Source organism: Anopheles funestus, chromosome X (assembly GCF_943734845.2).
Source record: "Anopheles funestus chromosome X, idAnoFuneDA-416_04, whole genome shotgun sequence".
Lineage (NCBI taxonomy): Eukaryota > Metazoa > Arthropoda > Insecta > Diptera > Culicidae > Anopheles > Anopheles funestus.
This window is the reverse complement of record NC_064597.1, coordinates 8,018,739-8,036,804: the sequence shown is the minus strand read 5'-3', so window position 1 is coordinate 8,036,804 and position 18,066 is coordinate 8,018,739. Positions and strand designations below refer to the sequence as shown.

Here is an 18,066-nt window from a genome sequence, read left to right as displayed (position 1 = left end):
TGTTTTTATTACATCATAACAAAACAGTACAATAAAGATATTCATTGCTTCGTGTTAGTAAAACGCACGTGGTCGTAACTAATGGCGTTTGTTTTTAACCGCCAAAATGTAAACGTTCACAGGTGTTCACAAGCAGCATGGTATAAAGCAAGCCACCGTACCATTCTGGTATAATCTGTTTGAAGGTAACTCACCAACTGTCAAACTCATGCTGTCAAACGAAACGTCACTCATGCTGTGCTCATGTTCAAAACAATAACAAATCCTACCCGGCGCTACTGTTCTAATAGCAAATCGTAACCATGTTAAAACCATCGCAATGTCTTTCCACAATATTGCGCCGCACAATCACACAATCTTGCTTTAAACGGGTACATATTACCAGGTACGTCGCAGTAAAGAAGTTTGTTGATTCCGAGAATGATTACGCTAGCGCTGTTTTACTCAAACGAAGCATGGAGGTACCGGTCAAGACGCACCTTATGCCCGTGGATATGGACAATATCTTGCAAACACACGATAGTTGGTGCAATGATGATCCGGAAAAGGTATTACTGCTTCTGAAGCACATCGTTGCTTCGATGGGATCCACTAGCGATGGTGCATCACCGCTGGAAGATGTTCGGTTTACCGAATTTATCAAAACGTTCGTGAAACTCGTACCGACATTTAGCGACACACAGCTATCCCAGGCACTGGAAACGCTTGCCGCACTGGAGGAGATTAAATCCATTTACGAACCCAACTATCTCATACTGTGGACCACACTGGACAGCGAGTGTTTGGAGCGTGTGGCTAGCTGGAACGTGGAACAGCTGCTACATTTTGCGGACCAGTGGTACCCGCTGCGGCTAGTAAAGCAGGGCAAGTTCGTGTACAAAGCAATCTGGAAGATAAGTAATCGTTTGCGCAAACTACCGCCCGAACAGTTGTTGAAAACGGTTTTCTATATTAACTTAACGCGTGTGCCGGTGGAAAATATGATGGATATCGAAACAAATTTTCAACAAAACTTTGACGCTTTCACGATCGACAATATAGCGATATTGTGTATGGGATTTTTTAAGACAGAAACACCGATCCGAAATAGTGAGCTGCTGGAGAAGATTTACGGCAAATTAATCGCCCATCTGCCTACGGTTGAAGACATTGCTTTGACAGCGATACTGAAGCTTTTGCGATATTCGTCTCGAATACCGAACGTCACATCGATGCAGAATCTGCTAGATGCGCTTGTGCCTGAAATATCGAGACTTTCGTTATTAGGCTGTCTTCATGTGGCGTTGCTGGGCAGCGATGTACACATCTGCCATCGGGGCACGCTCGAGCTGATCGTGGATAAGTTTCTCGCCCACATTGACAAACTACGCCTGAAGGATGCGGAACGGATTGCGTTCGTGCTAGCGCACGGTAATATTACATTAAAGGAAGGTCGTGAAATGGTACTGCTGCGAACGATACTGGCGGATATGCCGAACCGTGTGGCGGAAATTGTACAGTACCCGAAATGTTACGTATCGCTGTTGCATTTCCTTTCACTTCGGAACATCTACGACACGACGTTCATTTCGGGTGTGTTCGATCGCCGATTCCTGCAGCTAGCGTACAGTAGAAATATTGGCGGTGCTGGCCGGGAAACTGTTGGACTGGATGCATTTATCGCCATTAATCTAGCGGAAGCAGCGTACGGTGGGAATCGATTTCCGGACCCCGCATTCCGGTTGGTGTGTAAGCTTACGCAAGATTACTTACCGAATCCTAAGTACAAGCTAACCAAATCTGATCGTATGCTGTTGGATATTCAGGCAACCTTTGCCACGTTATCGAAGGTACCGTGTCAAGTAATGCACCTGTTGCCACATTATCAACGGCCTGATATATTGTTCTGCTTCAATGAACGGACACGGCAGGTGGTAGCGCTGGGTGAAAACAGCGAAATTGATGTGCCCAATACGCACATAATAATGCAACGGGAAAATATTTTGGGAGAACGTAGCTGTGATAAAAACCTAAAACTCGTTGCAATCGTTGTTGGCTCGTGGAATTGTTATATACGCAACGATAGACGGCGTACCGGTGGGTACGCGATGAAGCTGGCACAGTTAAGAAAATTAAACTATGACACGATTGAGGTAAGATTTATACCCATCAACTGCATTAGGATGGACACTCCTTCTCACTCACTCACAATGTTATCTTCTCCAAACACTTTCTTTAAACAGATACCGTGGTACGAGTGGCCGGTCTACTCTCGGGACGACATGCGAAAGTATCTCGAGACGAAACTGTCACCGTTCCTGCACAAAGCACGTAAGATAGAGATGATTAAATAAACGTTCATGTTCGTAAAAAAATAAAAACCAAACAAAGCAAAATCTCTTACGTACGATCTATTCTTATTTGAAGGTGTGAAACGTGGTACACAGGCACCCATTAATCCTACTCTAACAGCTTCGTTAACGCTTTCTTTGTATACTCGTACGCTACGAACAGTACGGCCGTGGCAGGAATGGTTCGCACGATCGTGGGCAACAGCCCGTTGTAGAATGCCAGCACACCCTCCTTGCGGAAAATGTCCAACCCGACCTGCGTCATGCTCGCCCGCATACTGTGCACCTGGATGCGGCTCTTGATCACATCCGCCGGAAAGATGACGGTCCACAGGGCGACACCACCGACCGCACCGGCCACCATCGTACGCAGCGGCCCAATATCGTCCTTCGACTGTCCCGGGCGGGTAAAAAACTCGCGCGTATGCTCATACCCGCCAAAGAAAAAGAAGTAACCGGGCATTTCACGCGCAAACGTGGACGTTAGCCCACGGAACATGCCCGCGATCCCTTCCGTGCGTAGTATTTGACTGGCGAGCGCGTATGATGATATGGTCGGCCGGCGCTTACCATCCGTGCCGGCGGTTTCGCGCAACGCCTGCAACTTACACTTAATGAGCTCGGTCGGGCACAGCGTAAAGGAGGAGAAAAATGCGGCCAAAAAACCAGCGGTCGCATTTTCGAGCGTGGACAGCTCCGCTATCGATGGTTTGTGCATGACGGTGCCAACCGCCCGCTGGCATGCACCGTACGCAGCAAATAATACTGAATTTTCTGCCACATTAGCAACGACGGCGGGTAGTGTACCGGCGTACAGGCCGCGCACGATACCGTCCCGCTTGAACGTTAGCACGGTGCAGTTGACTAGACCTTTGTACAGTTCGGGGAAGGTTTGCATCTTCACCTTAACCGTATCCATCGGCTGGCTGACATATACGAGCGCGACACCACCTGCGGGCAGAAGAGCAAAAGAAAGTGATAAAGTGCAAGAACACATCCCCGGTGGAGGGTTTCCCAGGCACACACACACATTACTAACCTACACATCCGGCAGTGAAATCAATTACTCCAGTTTTCAAACTGTTTGTTTCACCTTTGCTGTGCATTGTTACGGGTCCGGCCGGTACGTTTTTGGAAATATATTTTAAAAAACTAATAATAGCAATATAAACAATAAACCACTCGTCTAAAAGGGAATCCAAAACCGACAGGCAGCTACACCTTACGCGGTTTTAGAGACATCAATTAGAGGCAGTTGAACGTGTGTTTTTTGTTTGCGATAGTACGCACTCCTTCACCAATCGGAACACGTTCGATAGCTCTTCACCACTGGAGCACTGTACCGCAACGCCTGGAACCTGTTGCTAACATCGAGATAATTAAACACTAATACCCCGTAATGGCCAAATCTGTTGACCACTAGGTCCCTGGGACAGCCGTTTCGTCGTTGAGCATGAACGCAAACACAATGTGTGATTGATAACGCGGTCAGCCGACGACGACGACGACGAAACGTCAGGCACCGTGCCTTATCGCAGTTCCCGCGATGTTGTCAGGCCTAGCTGATGTGTGTTTGCGAGCTGTTGTTGATCACCGGCACTTGCGACGAAGAGATGCAATCGTCTGTTGGGCGGCGATACGGACAATTTCTATATACTATGCACAATCTTATGGTTTGTTGCGTCATGCCGATGCGTACATATGTACATGATACGGTTTGTGACCACTTTTACCACGTGCGAGTAAGCCGATGACGCCGATCGGAAGGGGATGTATGATGACATTCGGTGTTGCGTTGCGCGTGTGGTCCGGGGGTGTATTACAGTGTGCGTGTGTGTGCGTGAGTGTGTATCTAGAAACAAACAAAACGTGAAGAACGCTTCTTTTGTTATTGCAATTCAACTGACGCCCACGTCCAAAAGTAACATCGTAGAAAGCCGAAACAAACCCTCTATGATCGCAGATATAATTTCCGAATCCTTTGTCACTGCTGCAAAGGTCGTAGGTATATTTTCCCAATCCTCTTTCGCTTCGTGATTTGTGGACGCGTCCAGGGCAGGATCCATTTTTTTTTGAAAATTTGTATGACTTCGACTTTTGTTTACGCCTCATAAGCCTTCATGTGTACGTCCCCTATGACTCATGAACAACGCTTCCACTATTTACTTTCAACTAGTGATGGGCGGGTCGACCCAAACCAGCCGGATCGGTGCCATCCGCTAAGCCAGGGACCTTCAAACTTTTTAGATGGCGATCTGGTTTGAGTGGAATAACCACAGCTGAGGGCCAATCTCGGGAACTCTCGGAAGGGCCGTACTTTGGAGACCCCTTACGCTAAGCGACCCGCACCCGACTCGGATCGAAGTAGGTTCAATAGGTTCAGTAGGTGCAACGATTCCGGCCATAAGCAGTGTGACCAGAACTACCGATTCTCAGACGAGCATCCTGAAACTGTCGATTTTTCATGAGTCCTATCGAAAATAACAGATTTATCTTAATATTGGTCAAGAAGCCATAAATGCATGCCCCAATTCATTTTTCATGGCAATATCAAATGTTGTGCATACCACACGTTCTTGTATGCGGTGTTAAGTATAAGATGGGCGCAAACTAAATACGTTAAAAACCCCGTTTAAAACAAAAATCTAATAATTTGAAAATTTCATAAGGCTCGTTTTTGAACCAAGCTTTGCCTATAACTCGGTCGGTATCCAACGGATCGCCAAACTTTAACCTGTGGTCGATAGATGGCACCAAGGGCTACATTTTCTTCTTGGACGGCCATGCCCTCAGATGTCTGTGCCAGAAGTTATTCGAGGAACCAAGTTCCTTACCCTGTTTGAGAAAATGTAAAATTTTCTTCATTTTTGAGCAATGTAGCAAAAAATTTAAATGTGATATATTTTGATGGGAATTTGTTGCAATAAGTTTCTTTTCACTTAAATAGTGCTTTAAATTAAAAAAAGAATAAAAAATCAGAAAAAAATTTCAAAAAAATTTTTCACTCGAAAATTTCATAAGGCTTACCCCTTACGATTTTTTTGGGAAATTTTGCAAAAAAATTTAAATTGTTTTATTTTAATCCCAATTGGTTGCAATGAGTTTCTTTTCACTCTAATAATGATTGAAATAAAAAAAAGAGTGGAAAATAATGAAAAAATCAAAAAATTCAAAAAAATGAAAATTTACTAAGGGTCATTTTTGCACCAAATTTTGCCTATAACTCGGTCGGTATCCAACGAATCGCCAATCTTTAACCTGTGGTCGATAGATGGCATCAATGGCTACATTTTCTTCTTGGACGGCCATGCCCTCAGATCTCTGTGCCAGAAGTTATTCTAGGAACCAAGTTCCTTACCCTGTTTGGGAAAATGTAAAAATTTTCTCATTTTTGCACCAACTTTTGCCTATAACTCAGTCGGTATCCAACGGATCGCCAATCTTTAACTTGTGGTCGATAGATGGCACCAAGGGCTACATTTTCTTCTTGGATGGCCATACCGTCAGATGTCTGTGCCAGAAGTTATTCAGGGAACCAAGTTCCTTACCCTGTTTCTGAACAATTTAGCAATATTGAAAAATGTGATATATTTTAATGGGAATTTGTTGCAATATGTTTCTTTTCACTCAAATAATGCTTTAAACTAAAAAAAGAATAAAAAATCGAAAAAAAAAATTCAAAAAAATTTCAACTCGAAAATTTCATAAGGCTTACCCCTTACGTTTTTTTTGAGAAATTTTGCAAAAAAAATAAAATTGTTTTATTTTAATCCCAATTGGTTGCAATGAGTTTCTTTTCACTCAAATAATGATTGAAATAAAAAAAAGAGTGAAAAATAATGAAAAAATCAAAAAATTCAAAAAAATGAAAATTTACTAAGGGTCATTTTTGCACCAACTTTTGCCTATAACGCAGTCGGTATCCAACGAATCGCCAATCTTTAACTTGTGGTCGATAGATGGCACCAAGGGCTACATTTTCTTCTTGGATGGCCATACCGTCAGATGTCTGTGCCAGAAGTTATTCGAGGAACCAAGTTCCTTACCCTGTTTGAGAAAATGTAAAATTTTCCTCATTTTTGAGCAATGTAGCAAAAATTTGAAATGTGATATATTTTGATGGGAATTTGTTGCAATAAGTTTCTTTTCACTTAAATAGTGCTTTAAATTAAAAAAAGAATAAAAAATCAGAAAAAAATTTCAAAAAAATTTTCCACTCGAAAATTTCATAAGGCTTACCCCTTACGATTTTTTTGGGAAATTTTGCAAAAAAATTAAATTGTTTTATTTTAATGCCAGTTGGTTCAAATAGTTTTCCTTTCACTCAAACAATGCTTTAAATTAAAAAATGAATAAAAAATCTGACAAAAATTCTAAAAAATTGAAAATTTCATAAGGCTATGCCTTACAAACATGAACAAAAAAAAAGGTAAACAACCTTGAAATCGCGCCAGAATCGCAACATTATTTTGGAAAATTGAGCTACTGCTGTCGCTTTGGCAAATACAACAATTATTAAGCATGTAGTGACGGGAATACGAATGGAATACCCGGGTATGCCGGTTGCCAACTAACGTGTGTAAATTTGGCTGCCAACTCTACGCTTAATCATTTGAAGCGAAATTAAAAGAAAGACGTTAATTAAAAAAAGAAATAAATTTTAATTATGTGTGTTTTAACGTTTATATTCAAATGTTTTGCATATGAAGTTTATCGAAACTTCAGTGAAACAGAAAACGTGGCATTGTACACAACATTGCATTCAATGTACACAACTTTCGATTTTATTTTTTTTTTTTCAAATTAACTAAATGTGATATTTAGTAGTTTTATGATGCACTAAAATTGTTATGACTACACACAGATAATATAAATAGAACAAAATTACGATTTTTTCACATAAAAACTATTTCCTTTCATTTAACCTCTGAAATATATAAATGATGTTATGTTGCTGGAGGCGCCCAGTACTTATCTGAGGCAACCAATACACATCTTAGAATGAGCAATGATATGCAATGAAAACCGCTCATAGATATGAGTTGCAAAACAAAAAACATACAAATAAATAGTTATTTTTTATATATTTATTACGATCTATTTATAATACACTTGGCCTTTTTAAAGGACAGCGCTACTCTGTTCATTACTTGGTTTCCTTTGCACTTTTTATCGTGTTGACAGTGTTCAGCATCTTCATGGCTATCTTTTGTGTTTTTTTCATTGTTTTCGTCCTCGTTCGCTTCTTTCTATAAATTCTGTTTTTTTACGGTTACACCACATCGTGTAGCTTGATGCCCTATTCACATTAAACCAGAATAAGTAATATACTTCTTCAAGATCATTTTCATCGTGTTATGTGATTCTACAATGCTGCTTAGATCCTTAAATCTGTGAAAGGATTACGTGTATTATGTTTTTTTCCTTCTTCTTCTTCTTCTTCTTCTTCTTGTTTCCATTTGATTGTTAACACACAAATTCTATTTGTAATTATTGAATAGACAGGGAACAGGGGTGAACGAAACAATGGATTGCGGGGGGAGAAAAAAAAGGAAAACAATAACTTAACTCAACCTTCCACTGATGTTGCTGATTGGGATGGGATCATCTTTTTCTTTTCGTTTGTTTGACGACACTGAAACACATGAACATTGTTTGACATTAATAAGATCCGTAGGTGTCGGAATGCATGGAAGATATAACACTGAAATGTAAGATATTCTCCTATTAAGACAAATTCAACAAACCGCTATCTGTCCATAGCACTGTACAAATGATATCCCGTAATATGCTTCCCAAAATCGTTACGATTGTGTAAGTGTTGTAACGCAAACCAAGAAAAAAACCGATAATAGAGTGTTTGCAGGGTTTGCTGATGCGCAATACACATTCTGGCAAGTAAACGAAAAACATCAACTGCGGGATGGTGCATTTGGTCCTTCCTGAGATACAGTGAAATTAGCGATGGATGAACTATAATCTAGAGAAAATATATCCTATACAGCTGTAGGAGGGATATTCGAATGAATGATGTTTTCTTTGTTTTGGTTTTCCTTTTTGGGGTTTGGCACATTTATACTCCCGGGACTAAGTACGCGCAGAAGGAGAGCCTTTGAAGCTTACGCAAACGATCTCGAAGCGCATCTAATCCTGTATAGTGACCGAAAGCATACCGTCGCTTCTGCAATTCAATGCGGCTGTCCGCACGAAGGTTCTAGCGACAGCATTCCTGGCTCATTAATTCAACTATAGCAATATGACAGATTCTTGCTTTTTGCCGCCTGTTGTGCTTGTTATAATTCGTAGCGTTATAATCCGTTATCGTTATCGAGGTTTAAACGATGCACTTGCATATTTTGCAACATTTGGTGGGACCGTTAAATTACTATTCGTTTGTTCGGTTTGCATCCCGACCCATCACTTAGAGAGCTTCTGTTTCACGCCGCTGTTTCTCTTCTCTTTTTTGACAGCTTTGACAGCTGTCAACAGCATACACTTAGATGTGTAAGTTTACATCGTCTAGTGCAGGATTCCACACCATCATGGATGGTGATGCTTTTGTTTTGGTAAAAGCCTCACCAGATAAAGCTCTCTTAGTTTTGCTAGTAAAAGTAGATCGCTGTCATGCGGTCACGTTGTCATTCAGCTTAATAACGGCTGCTTAACAATGCAATAAACAGGGTGGAAATGTTACTGCAGCTATTCCACTTCTTTCGGCGTTTTTCTTTTTTTTTTTGGAAGAAAGAGCAGCAAAGTCCAGTGCGCTGACGTGAGTGGAGCAATATACTATAGTTTCACCGTTCTCTACTGACAGCGAGCAGTACTAGTTACTAGCTAGTTGGGCTAGACATTGGTTATCTTTATGGTGGACATCATGACCACAACTCTCAGTTTCTCAGTCAAAATTCGTACCTTTGTTTTTCACACGCTCATCGGCTACTTGGAGACAATTTCGTTCCTGTCCGAACTGTACACTAGGATCGTTGATCATATGAGGGTGTTAGCGAAGCCGCTCCTGTATGCAAGACAACACGCACCTCACCTTAGTAGTAGGTGGGGAATGGATGATAAGCCGCAGCCGTGGAGCTGTGCTGGTTGATGGGTGGTGAGGCAATGTTTTGCTTCATCGAATGGTGGTAGTTGGTCGAGCTGACCTGATGATGATGGTGATGGTGATGATGGTGATGGTACGCACCAAATCCACGCGTCGGCGAAACGACATGGCGTGGTGGTGGCGGTGGAGGCGGTGCAGGCTGTCCGGTCGCATCCGACAGTAGCCTGTTGTTCTGCTCGAAGATCAGATGTGTGGCGGGATCACTCACTAGCAGCCTATGGTTGCTAGCCGAAAGCTGATCGCCCGCGAGCAAACGATGATGTTCGGCGGGCTGTATCTGGGAGGAGATGAAGGATGCGTGACGTACAGCGTGATGCGAACCGTTGTTGACCGAATGGTGTGAGCCCGTGTTGGAGCTGAGATCCAGCGATACCATGCGTATCATATCCGGGTGATGGTGGCTGCTGTACGAGATGGCAGGCGTCGGCGGTGACTGTACCAGGTAGCTGGAGCTTCGGCTTAGATCCACCGTTACCGATTGGTCTGCATCCGAGTCTTGGCTCTGTACGTGCTCCTGCACGAGATGCTGCAGCTGTGTTTGCTCCAGCTGGAACGAGTCTTGCTGTTGCTGTTGTTGCGTGTGTTGTTGTGATTGTTGTTGTTGCTGTTGTTGTTGTTGCTGTTGTTGCTGCTGTGTCTGATGTTGATGGTGATGATGCTGGTGTTGATGTTGATGATGTTGTTGCCCCTGTTGTTGTTGTTGTTGCTGTTGCTGCTGTTGATGATGATGTTGTTGGGATTGTTGCTGCTGCTGTTGTTGCTGCTGCTGCTGCTGCTGCTGTTGTTGCTGTTGTTGGGGTTGCTGCTGTTGCTGCTCACGCTCGCTCAGTATATCATAAATATGATGGTGATAGCGGTTAAAGTGCAGATTACTGCTCGCTTGCGTTGACAGCTGGAAGTTTGAATGATGATATGCGGATACGGAAGAACGCGAGGACATATCCAGTCCCTGGAAGTCGGACGCATCACCGATACTGTTCCGCTGGAAGTCCACCAGCTCGTCATTGCCGTACTTGATGCGCATATCTGCCGTCGCAGGCAGGTTGGAACCACCGATCGTACGTCCCGTTTCACCGTACTTCTGATGCTGTATGAATTCGGTCGCGCTGCTACCCGCACTCGATGCACTGTTCGTTGCAGCCGCAGCCGAAGCATTCGACAGCTTTAGCTTCTCTTCCGTCGATACAGCATTTACCGAGAGATTCTCAGCAATTACAATACTGTTATCCTCGTCACTAGACAGCTGCTGCATGTGGTGCGTATCCTTGAGGTTCGATTCGAAGCTTTCCAGCGTGAGCGAGCTAATCGTTTTAGCATCCTGACGGCGCGCACTGCTGTAATTGTTGTCCGTCGGTCCAAAGTCGTACCGCGGCAACGAAGGTGTCGAAGCGGGCGATATCAGATCATGCTCCGCATAGATCTGCCGCGAGCTGGAACGTACCGGCGAACCACCGACGATATGCTGCCGGCTGGAGGTGCTCGGTGTAGCAGCGTAGCTAAAGTCACCGGTTTGCTCCGGCGACAGGGCACTGCGCACCGAATCCACGCTGGAGGTTAGTTTGTGCGGTGTGCCCTGCAGCTGCTGGCTTAGATGTTGATTCTCGTAGTTGAGCATCTCACTGTCCTCGTAGATGGCGATCTTTTCGCGCGACTTCGGTCGGCTAACGGTCGCACTACCTGCACCCCGGATGGACAGTATGCCCGAATCGTTGGTTGACTGCGCCGAGTACTGCGATATGGAGTTGAGTTGCATCGAGAAGTGGTGTGACTTGAGCAGCTTCATATCGTCCACCGATTCGTCGATGTTGCTCGCGTTAAACGAGTTGGTCGACACATTGTTGCTGGCCGTGTCCGTCCCACTGCCCGGATCGACGTGGTTAATGTTTAGGCCCTGGTTTTGGTTGTTGTTGGTGCTGATCTCCGCCTCCGTGATAATGTTGCTTACCGAGTTGAGGGCCGCTTCGACCAGCATGCTAGCGGACGTCGGTATCGTATTGATCGTGTTCCGCCCCGCACTCGTACCGGTGTTGTTATAGAACGAACCCAACAGGGTTTGATGATTGAAGTGACCCTGGAACGCATGGCTCTGGAACGATGGCAGATCCGGCAAATTAAGCCCGGTAAAGTTCGATGTATACTGTTGGATCTGTGAGTGGGAACTCTGCTGGTTCTGGTTGTTCGAATCCACCACATCCAGTATGGTTGAGTTATCGTCGTCCTCCTCTTCATCGTCGGCCACATTCGGTGGTGGCGTATTCACGTTCCCGTTCATAATAAGCTTCGTGAGAAAATCACGTCCAGTGACGGTGCTCAGCATAACGCCCGACTCACCCTGCTGTCCATCACCGCCCGGCAGCTGGTCCGCATCGCTGATCCACTTCTTGCTGCCCTTGCTTATGACCAGCCCGGCATTACCACCGCCATTGATGTACTCTTTGTACTTCAAGTTGCTCGCCAGCGATGCCATGTCGACGAAGTTGCTGTCCACCTCATTAACGTTCTTCATATCGTCATCGCTGTTGGTCTTGTACTGTAAGGCGGAACCCGAGCCGGTATCGAGCTGATTTGATATGTTGAGACGATGCAGCTGGCTGACGTTCAAGCTGTTTGCCTTCGACTGTTCGTCCGGCAGTGGATGGACGAGATGCTGCATGTCCTCCAGCCGATCGCTACGGCTCTCATCCAAATGTCCCTGGTGATCGATAATGTTCTTTCTGATATCCTCCACGCTGCCGCCATTACTGCCACCCGATGTACCGATCGCAGCCACCTTGGCGATATCTTTCAGGTTGTTGTTCAGTATGGATGTTATTTTCGTGGACAGCAGCGACAGGTTGCTCTCGTTGCGACAGAGATCGTTGAAGGATTCGAGAATGTTTTTCGTTTTCAGCAAATTGTTCGAGAACGGTGATGGCAAACGTGACAGCTGCTGGTGGTGATGGTGATGATGATGATGCATCGTCTGCTCCTCTTGATCGGCCTTGGCCATCACTTGATCGTCCAGCGCTGAGTGCTGCGGATCCGAATGTAGTTCGTGCTGGTGATGCTGCATCTGACTCCCTGTTGCCTGATCAACGGTGTCCTGCTGTTCATCCGCCGTTTGCTGTATGGATAGTTGCTGCTGTTGTTGCTGCTGCTGCTGCTGCTGCTGTTGCTGGCGAAGCATCTTTTGCTGGTGCAGTTCCCCATCTTTCTGAAGCACGTCAGCATTTGGAAGTACCAGCTGGTGCTGTTGTGCGGTTGATGGATGCGTTGATAAGCGTTGCGGCGCGGGTGGTGTATTGGGATAGTCGAGCTGAGGATGTTGGGGTGATTGTTGTTGCAGATGTTGCTGAGACGTTACCTTCGTCGGGTCACTCGATTCCTGCTGAAGACCCTGCGAAAGATCTGTTTGTTGTAGCTGCGTTTGTAGTTGGGACTGGTGCTGCTGCTGCTGTAGGGATGTCTCATCGAAATGGTTAAGATGCCGGGAGCGCTTTTTCCGTTCCACCTTTTCGGTGGGATAACCTCCTTCCTCCGAAGCTGATGACTTATGTCTCTGACGACGCTGAACTTCATCTGCGAATTAATATTCGTAACAATGTTGTTTTATGTTAGAAACAGAATAGAAAAACGATCTTCGTCAATTCATTGGATGAAAGGATCTAGATAAAAACTATCCTAATCGTCTTATTTCGACTATCTAAGCACATTTAGCCGTAATCATACCGATGATTCCATCATTTAAGCCTCCAGAGTAAGCGTCGAACGTGTATGCCACGCTTCGCTCAATCTTTGGCATTTGCTCCTGAGTGTATCCGTGCACCTTCTTGTAGTGGAACTGCAGACACTGTTTGGTAGTAAAGGCAGCCGTACATTCGTTTTCAGCGCATCTGAAATGCAGAGAGAAGGTGCAACCGTTACCCAACATTCGAAACGAATGCTATACAACGTAATGGACGTGTATTTACTTGAAAGGCCGCACACCGGAGTGAGTGAGCATGTGGATCTTCAAATTCGAGCGATTCTGGAACAGCTTCTGGCAGCGTGGACAGCTGACAACGGCCGAATTGCGACTATGCACCTCCTTCGAATGTCGCTGCAAGGCGGCCCGCGAACCAAGCAACTTGGAGCAAAGTTTGCACTGAAAGTCTCGCAACACGTCCGCCATATCGCTGTGCATTCGCTTGATGTGCACTTTCAGCTTCTGCGGCTGACAGAACTTTCGGCCGCAGAAATCACACAGCGGGCGAGTACGCTGCGGATTAGCACTGCAACCGTACGTTCGATGCATTTCTAGGTAGTTAAGCCGCAGGAAGAACTGCAATAGCAAATGCGTCCAGTCAGTGAGATGTCCACCACCAGGAGGCGTTAGCGTGTGGGCTTACCTTTTGACAAAATTGACACTGATATGCTCCCTTGCCATCATGCAACTTTTCGGCATGTTTCATGATATTCTCCTTGCCGAGCACTGCAGCACCGCACACCTTGCAGTGGTATTTACGAATCGTAAGACTAAAGCCTGGATCGTGAAATACTGAGCAATGCGTACGGTAGTAGAACGGATGGTCGAACTTGAGGTTGCAACCTCCACAGTCTGGAAAGAGAAGCGAAGTACAATGTACAGTTACCCAATACAAGAGGTCCTATCGAAACACACGCAAAACTTACTCGTTTTTTCCATCTTCTTCTTGCCCCAGGCCGAGTTACTATCGTTACTCCAGTAGAGTAGCTCCGTGCCCGGTTCCAAGTCCTTGCTCGTAACGAAGTAGATACTACCGTCATGTACCTGCAGTACGCAGTTCTTCTGTTCCCGGTTCCGTGCCGGCCGTATGTAACGCAACCAGTTCGAGAAGTTCTTATTCTCCGTGCTCGTGTACGTCGACTTCACACCATCGAACGTTTCGAATATGTGGCGCATCGTGCAGTCATCCTGGATCTCAGTTTCGCGCACAATCTGCCCTGTCAGGGGTCCAATTTTCGTATACTTCGCAATAAAGGTGATCGTGTAGATGCTTAACCCATGCCCGCTAACGGTACGGCTTTTCGGTGTCGACTCCCGCTCCATCCCTATCGTACCGGCGAAACTTGACGACGACGATGACGATGGTGGTGCCAGTGGTGGTGGAGGAGGTGGTGGTAAAGAATCTTTAGATTCCATCAGAGAATCTTGATCCTGCTGCTCCTGTACTGGTGGCTGTTGTAGTGGTACATCTTGCAGTTGGTTTAGCTTTGCATGCTGCTCCTGCTGTTGCTGTACAGCTTCGTTCTGCGTCGTACTGCTGATAGCGTTATTAGCGCTCGACTGTGGACAAAGGCGCAATTCAAACTCCGGCGGTACAGACACTTCCGAGAACGATGGACTAAGCTCCAGCTTCCCGTTCGCTCGACTACCATCACCACCGTCGTCATCTTCCTCATCCATATCGTCGTCTTCGTCTTCCTCATCGTCATCGTAATGCTCGTCCATATCGTCATCCATATCCTCCCCATTACCGGCCGGTTTCAGGAATAATTTGTGCTTCTTGATCAAATCCTCGTTCTGCTCCAGCCACTGATTAAGCTCGATTTTGTTGCTGATCGCTCGTAGCGGTGCATTGAGCGGGCACAAGTCAGCGCCATGCTTAATGTTGCACCCGGTACACACTTTGTTCTTGGTGGAACCCGCCCCCTTCGTCTTGCGCTGCGTAGCTGGTGCATGCTGTAGCTGTAACTGCTTCGCCTGACTGGTAAAGTTTGACTTCTCGATCGGTCCCCCATCGGTACTCCGCGTTCCTGGCAGTGGCCGATACTCCTGCTCCTCGTACTCGATGTGAAGATCCACATTGCCCGAGTCTGCCGCATGGTTCGCACGTCTGCCCCGCTTCCGAGGTCCTCCACCATATGCCGGCTGGTCGAGAACCGTGCCCGAACGCGAACGCTCCAGAACACTCCCTTTCTTCACGTGAGGCATCGTCGGCTTCTCATCGACCGAGCTCGGATCGAACTCGCATTGTTCGAAAAAGTTCGACGTCGTCGGCAGCTCCTCCGCGTTGTGCGTCTTGCGCTCCAGCTTCTGCTTCTCCTCCAGCTCGGTCTTAATCTTCTCGGCAATGCGATAGTCTAGCACCTCCGTCTCCGTGTTTAGTGAATCCTCTGAAACCGATCCCATCGTGCTGCTGATCGAATCCTGCTGCACCTCGTTACTTTGCTGCGGTTGATTCGTCGATGATGGGTGCGTTTTGCGCATCGTCTTCTTCACGAGATCGTCCAACAGGTACGGGTCGTGATTAACAACGTTGCTGTCCTGTTCTTTACTATCGCTGAGAAATCCGTCCACCTTACGCACCGCATCACTCTCAAGCACCCCGTCGTCCACCTTACCGGCCATCGCCTCTTTATCCTCGCCCTGGTCTTCGTCCTCCTCCTCATCCTCCTCCTCTTCCTCTTCTTCATCCTCCTCATCCTCATCGTCTTCCTCCATATCTTCCTCCTCGTCCTCGTCGTCATCCTCCTCGCCAATAGCACCACCTCCACCACCACCACCCCCACCACCGTCATCCTCCTCAGGTATGGCCGTAGAATCTTCGTCGTGATGCGAAAGATTCGACGGCTCGTCTGCCAATGTTTTTTCACTGAAGGATACCATCTTGCCGCTCCGGCGATTATCAAGCTTATGGATTATATTTACATTCTTATTAAATTGTACTTTCTTGGTTTTCTTTCCCATGCTGCCGGTCGATTTTGAGCTGCCGTAACTGATTGATGATGAATGCAGTTGCTGTTGTTGCGGCTGCTGTTCCAGCTGTTGGTCTTCCTCGTGTTGCGGCTCCTGCAGCTGTTGCTTTCCGCGGGCACCTGTTTTGGTCCGGGTGCCCTTGCTGGTAGCACCCTGCGACTTCGCTGGTAACGTTTCGCTGTGGAACCTGTGCAAAACAAAAAAAGGAGTACAATTAGCAGAGGTATATGAGAGGTGTATCTAGCTGTATTCTGTAAAAACCATAGTATATAATCACGGTGTATGCTTCTACTACGAAAGATTTTCTATTTCTAAAGACTACTTGGGATCTTTAGAAACCTTGAGATATTTAGATTCTTTGGGATCTTTAGAATCCTTGAGATCTTTAGAATCCTTGGATTTTGGAGCCACAATTGAGACTCTTTTCGTAATATCTTTTCCTAAAGTATCACATAGTCTACCACCTGAACCGAAACATTCCTCTTCAACTCGATAAGCAAGTAAACAAACATCTCGTAAACTTTGGGTCCTTCTATAATATGTTCTGAAGACCTGACGTCCTCTACCTACCCATTGAGCAGTGGCGAATCCTTCTTCCAGCAGTTACTCTCAGCGAGCTTCAGAAGGAAGGAAACGAACTCTACATCGTTCTTGAACAGCAGCACGTTCCGCAGTGTGTCCCATTTCTCCGCATTCTTCGTGCCGATGTAGATGTTCTTGCTGAACTGCTGATGGCGATACTTCTTGACTCGTGACTCCGGTGCGTTGGCAGGGGCGTTGCCGGTCCCCTTTCCACTGTCCGCACCGTCCGACCGGTGGCCCCGATGGTGCGGCTGATGATGGTGGCTGACGGTTGATTGAAAGAACGCACTTTGACCCGGCTGCGGTGGGGGCGGTGGTGGTTGCGGTTGCGTCAGTGGTACCGTCGGTCCCACCACCCCCATCCCGCTCGCTACGGCGATTGCCGCCCCACCACTGCCGAAGCTGCTGCCGCCCTCGTTCGAGCCATCCTTCGCGTCGTACGCGGACGAGAAGAAGGACGAGGACGAATTGGAGTTGCCGCCACCGCCGCTTACGATGTGATGCCGCCCAACGAGTGCCTCGAACGGGCCGTCCGACTTTTCGCTGGTGGTATCGTTCGAGTAGTGGGCGCTCTGCTTGCTCGAGCTGCTGCTACTGTTGTTGGTCGTGGTGGTGGCCGTGCCGCTGCGCTTGATCAGATTCGCAATTGGTGAGTCGATATCACTGTCCAGAATTTTGGGCATTTTACACCACGGGTGGTTTCCGAAGGATAGCTAGATGTTGTTGTTGCTGTTGTTGTTGTTGTTGTTTGCTGCTTTTGAGGCGTTTTGCTTAAACGTTCGGTTAAGCTGTTGTCCGCGTTGATGGTGATGTGAGGCTGCCCGTTTTCTTTTTTGGGTAACTCGTCTTTGCAAGTTTTGCTAAATTCCTTATGTAATGTTCACACTTTCACAAGCGTTTTGTAGCAACTTCGTGGCCCCGCATCATCCACACACACACAGCACAAACTAAACACATGAACGACATACAATTAATATCATTTTTCCTAGCTTTAATGAATGTACAGTTGTATTTTTTTTTTTTTGTTTTTGCTTTATAGCAACTCTTGATAACCACTTTCACTGCCAAGGAAAGAAACTTCCTGAGCACACAGACGCACACTTTCACACCCAAAAGCCCCAAACTACTAACACCACCTCAGCACTTTTCCTTGCGTTTTTCCTTCCCCAGACCTTTTCTCCCCTCCCGTTTTGAGCGCCCCACCCCCCACCTGCTACGAGCTTCCGTCGTGCTCTACTGATGCTTCCCTTTCGGGCATTCCGGGTTGGTGGTTGTGGCCATTTTTTGCGACATCTGGGTCCTGTCCGCTGCAGACGAGGACACAACACGGTTCCCGTGAAAAA

General features: G+C 46.3%; 3 protein-coding genes across 4 annotated transcripts; 1 reads left to right on the top strand and 2 right to left on the bottom strand.

Annotated features, from left to right (window-relative positions):
- Window positions 1-265: 265 nt before the first annotated feature.
- Window positions 266-2,336, top strand: LOC125767668 (uncharacterized). The gene is made up of 2 exons (XM_049434491.1): window positions 266-2,132; window positions 2,223-2,336. Exons 1-2 carry the CDS (start codon window positions 303-305, stop codon window positions 2,331-2,333), a joined length of 1,941 nt encoding a protein of 646 aa, XP_049290448.1. The 5' UTR covers window positions 266-302; the 3' UTR covers window positions 2,334-2,336.
- A 39-nt stretch (window positions 2,337-2,375) lies between these two features.
- LOC125767711 (mitochondrial ornithine transporter 1) lies at window positions 2,376-4,521 on the bottom strand. Of its 2 annotated transcripts, none has more exons than XM_049434552.1 (3): window positions 4,279-4,521; window positions 3,370-4,209; window positions 2,376-3,281 (listed from the first exon to the last, which is right to left on the bottom strand). In XM_049434552.1, exons 2-3 carry the CDS (start codon window positions 3,434-3,436, stop codon window positions 2,440-2,442), a joined length of 909 nt encoding a protein of 302 aa, XP_049290509.1. In that variant the 5' UTR covers window positions 3,437-4,209; window positions 4,279-4,521; the 3' UTR covers window positions 2,376-2,439. The 2 variants fall into 2 exon arrangements, with proteins under 2 accessions (XP_049290509.1, XP_049290503.1); XM_049434546.1 differs by having other exon boundaries at window positions 3,370-4,182.
- Window positions 4,522-7,402: 2,881 nt separating this feature from the next.
- Window positions 7,403-17,914, bottom strand: LOC125767612 (uncharacterized). Its single transcript, XM_049434391.1, has 6 exons — window positions 16,712-17,914; window positions 14,095-16,328; window positions 13,812-14,020; window positions 13,395-13,744; window positions 13,153-13,316; window positions 7,403-13,002 (listed from the first exon to the last, which is right to left on the bottom strand). The coding sequence occupies exons 1-6, from the start codon at window positions 17,404-17,406 to the stop codon at window positions 9,374-9,376; spliced, it is 7,281 nt and encodes a 2,426-aa protein (XP_049290348.1). The 5' UTR covers window positions 17,407-17,914; the 3' UTR covers window positions 7,403-9,373.
- Between the last annotated feature and the right edge of the window lie 152 nt (window positions 17,915-18,066).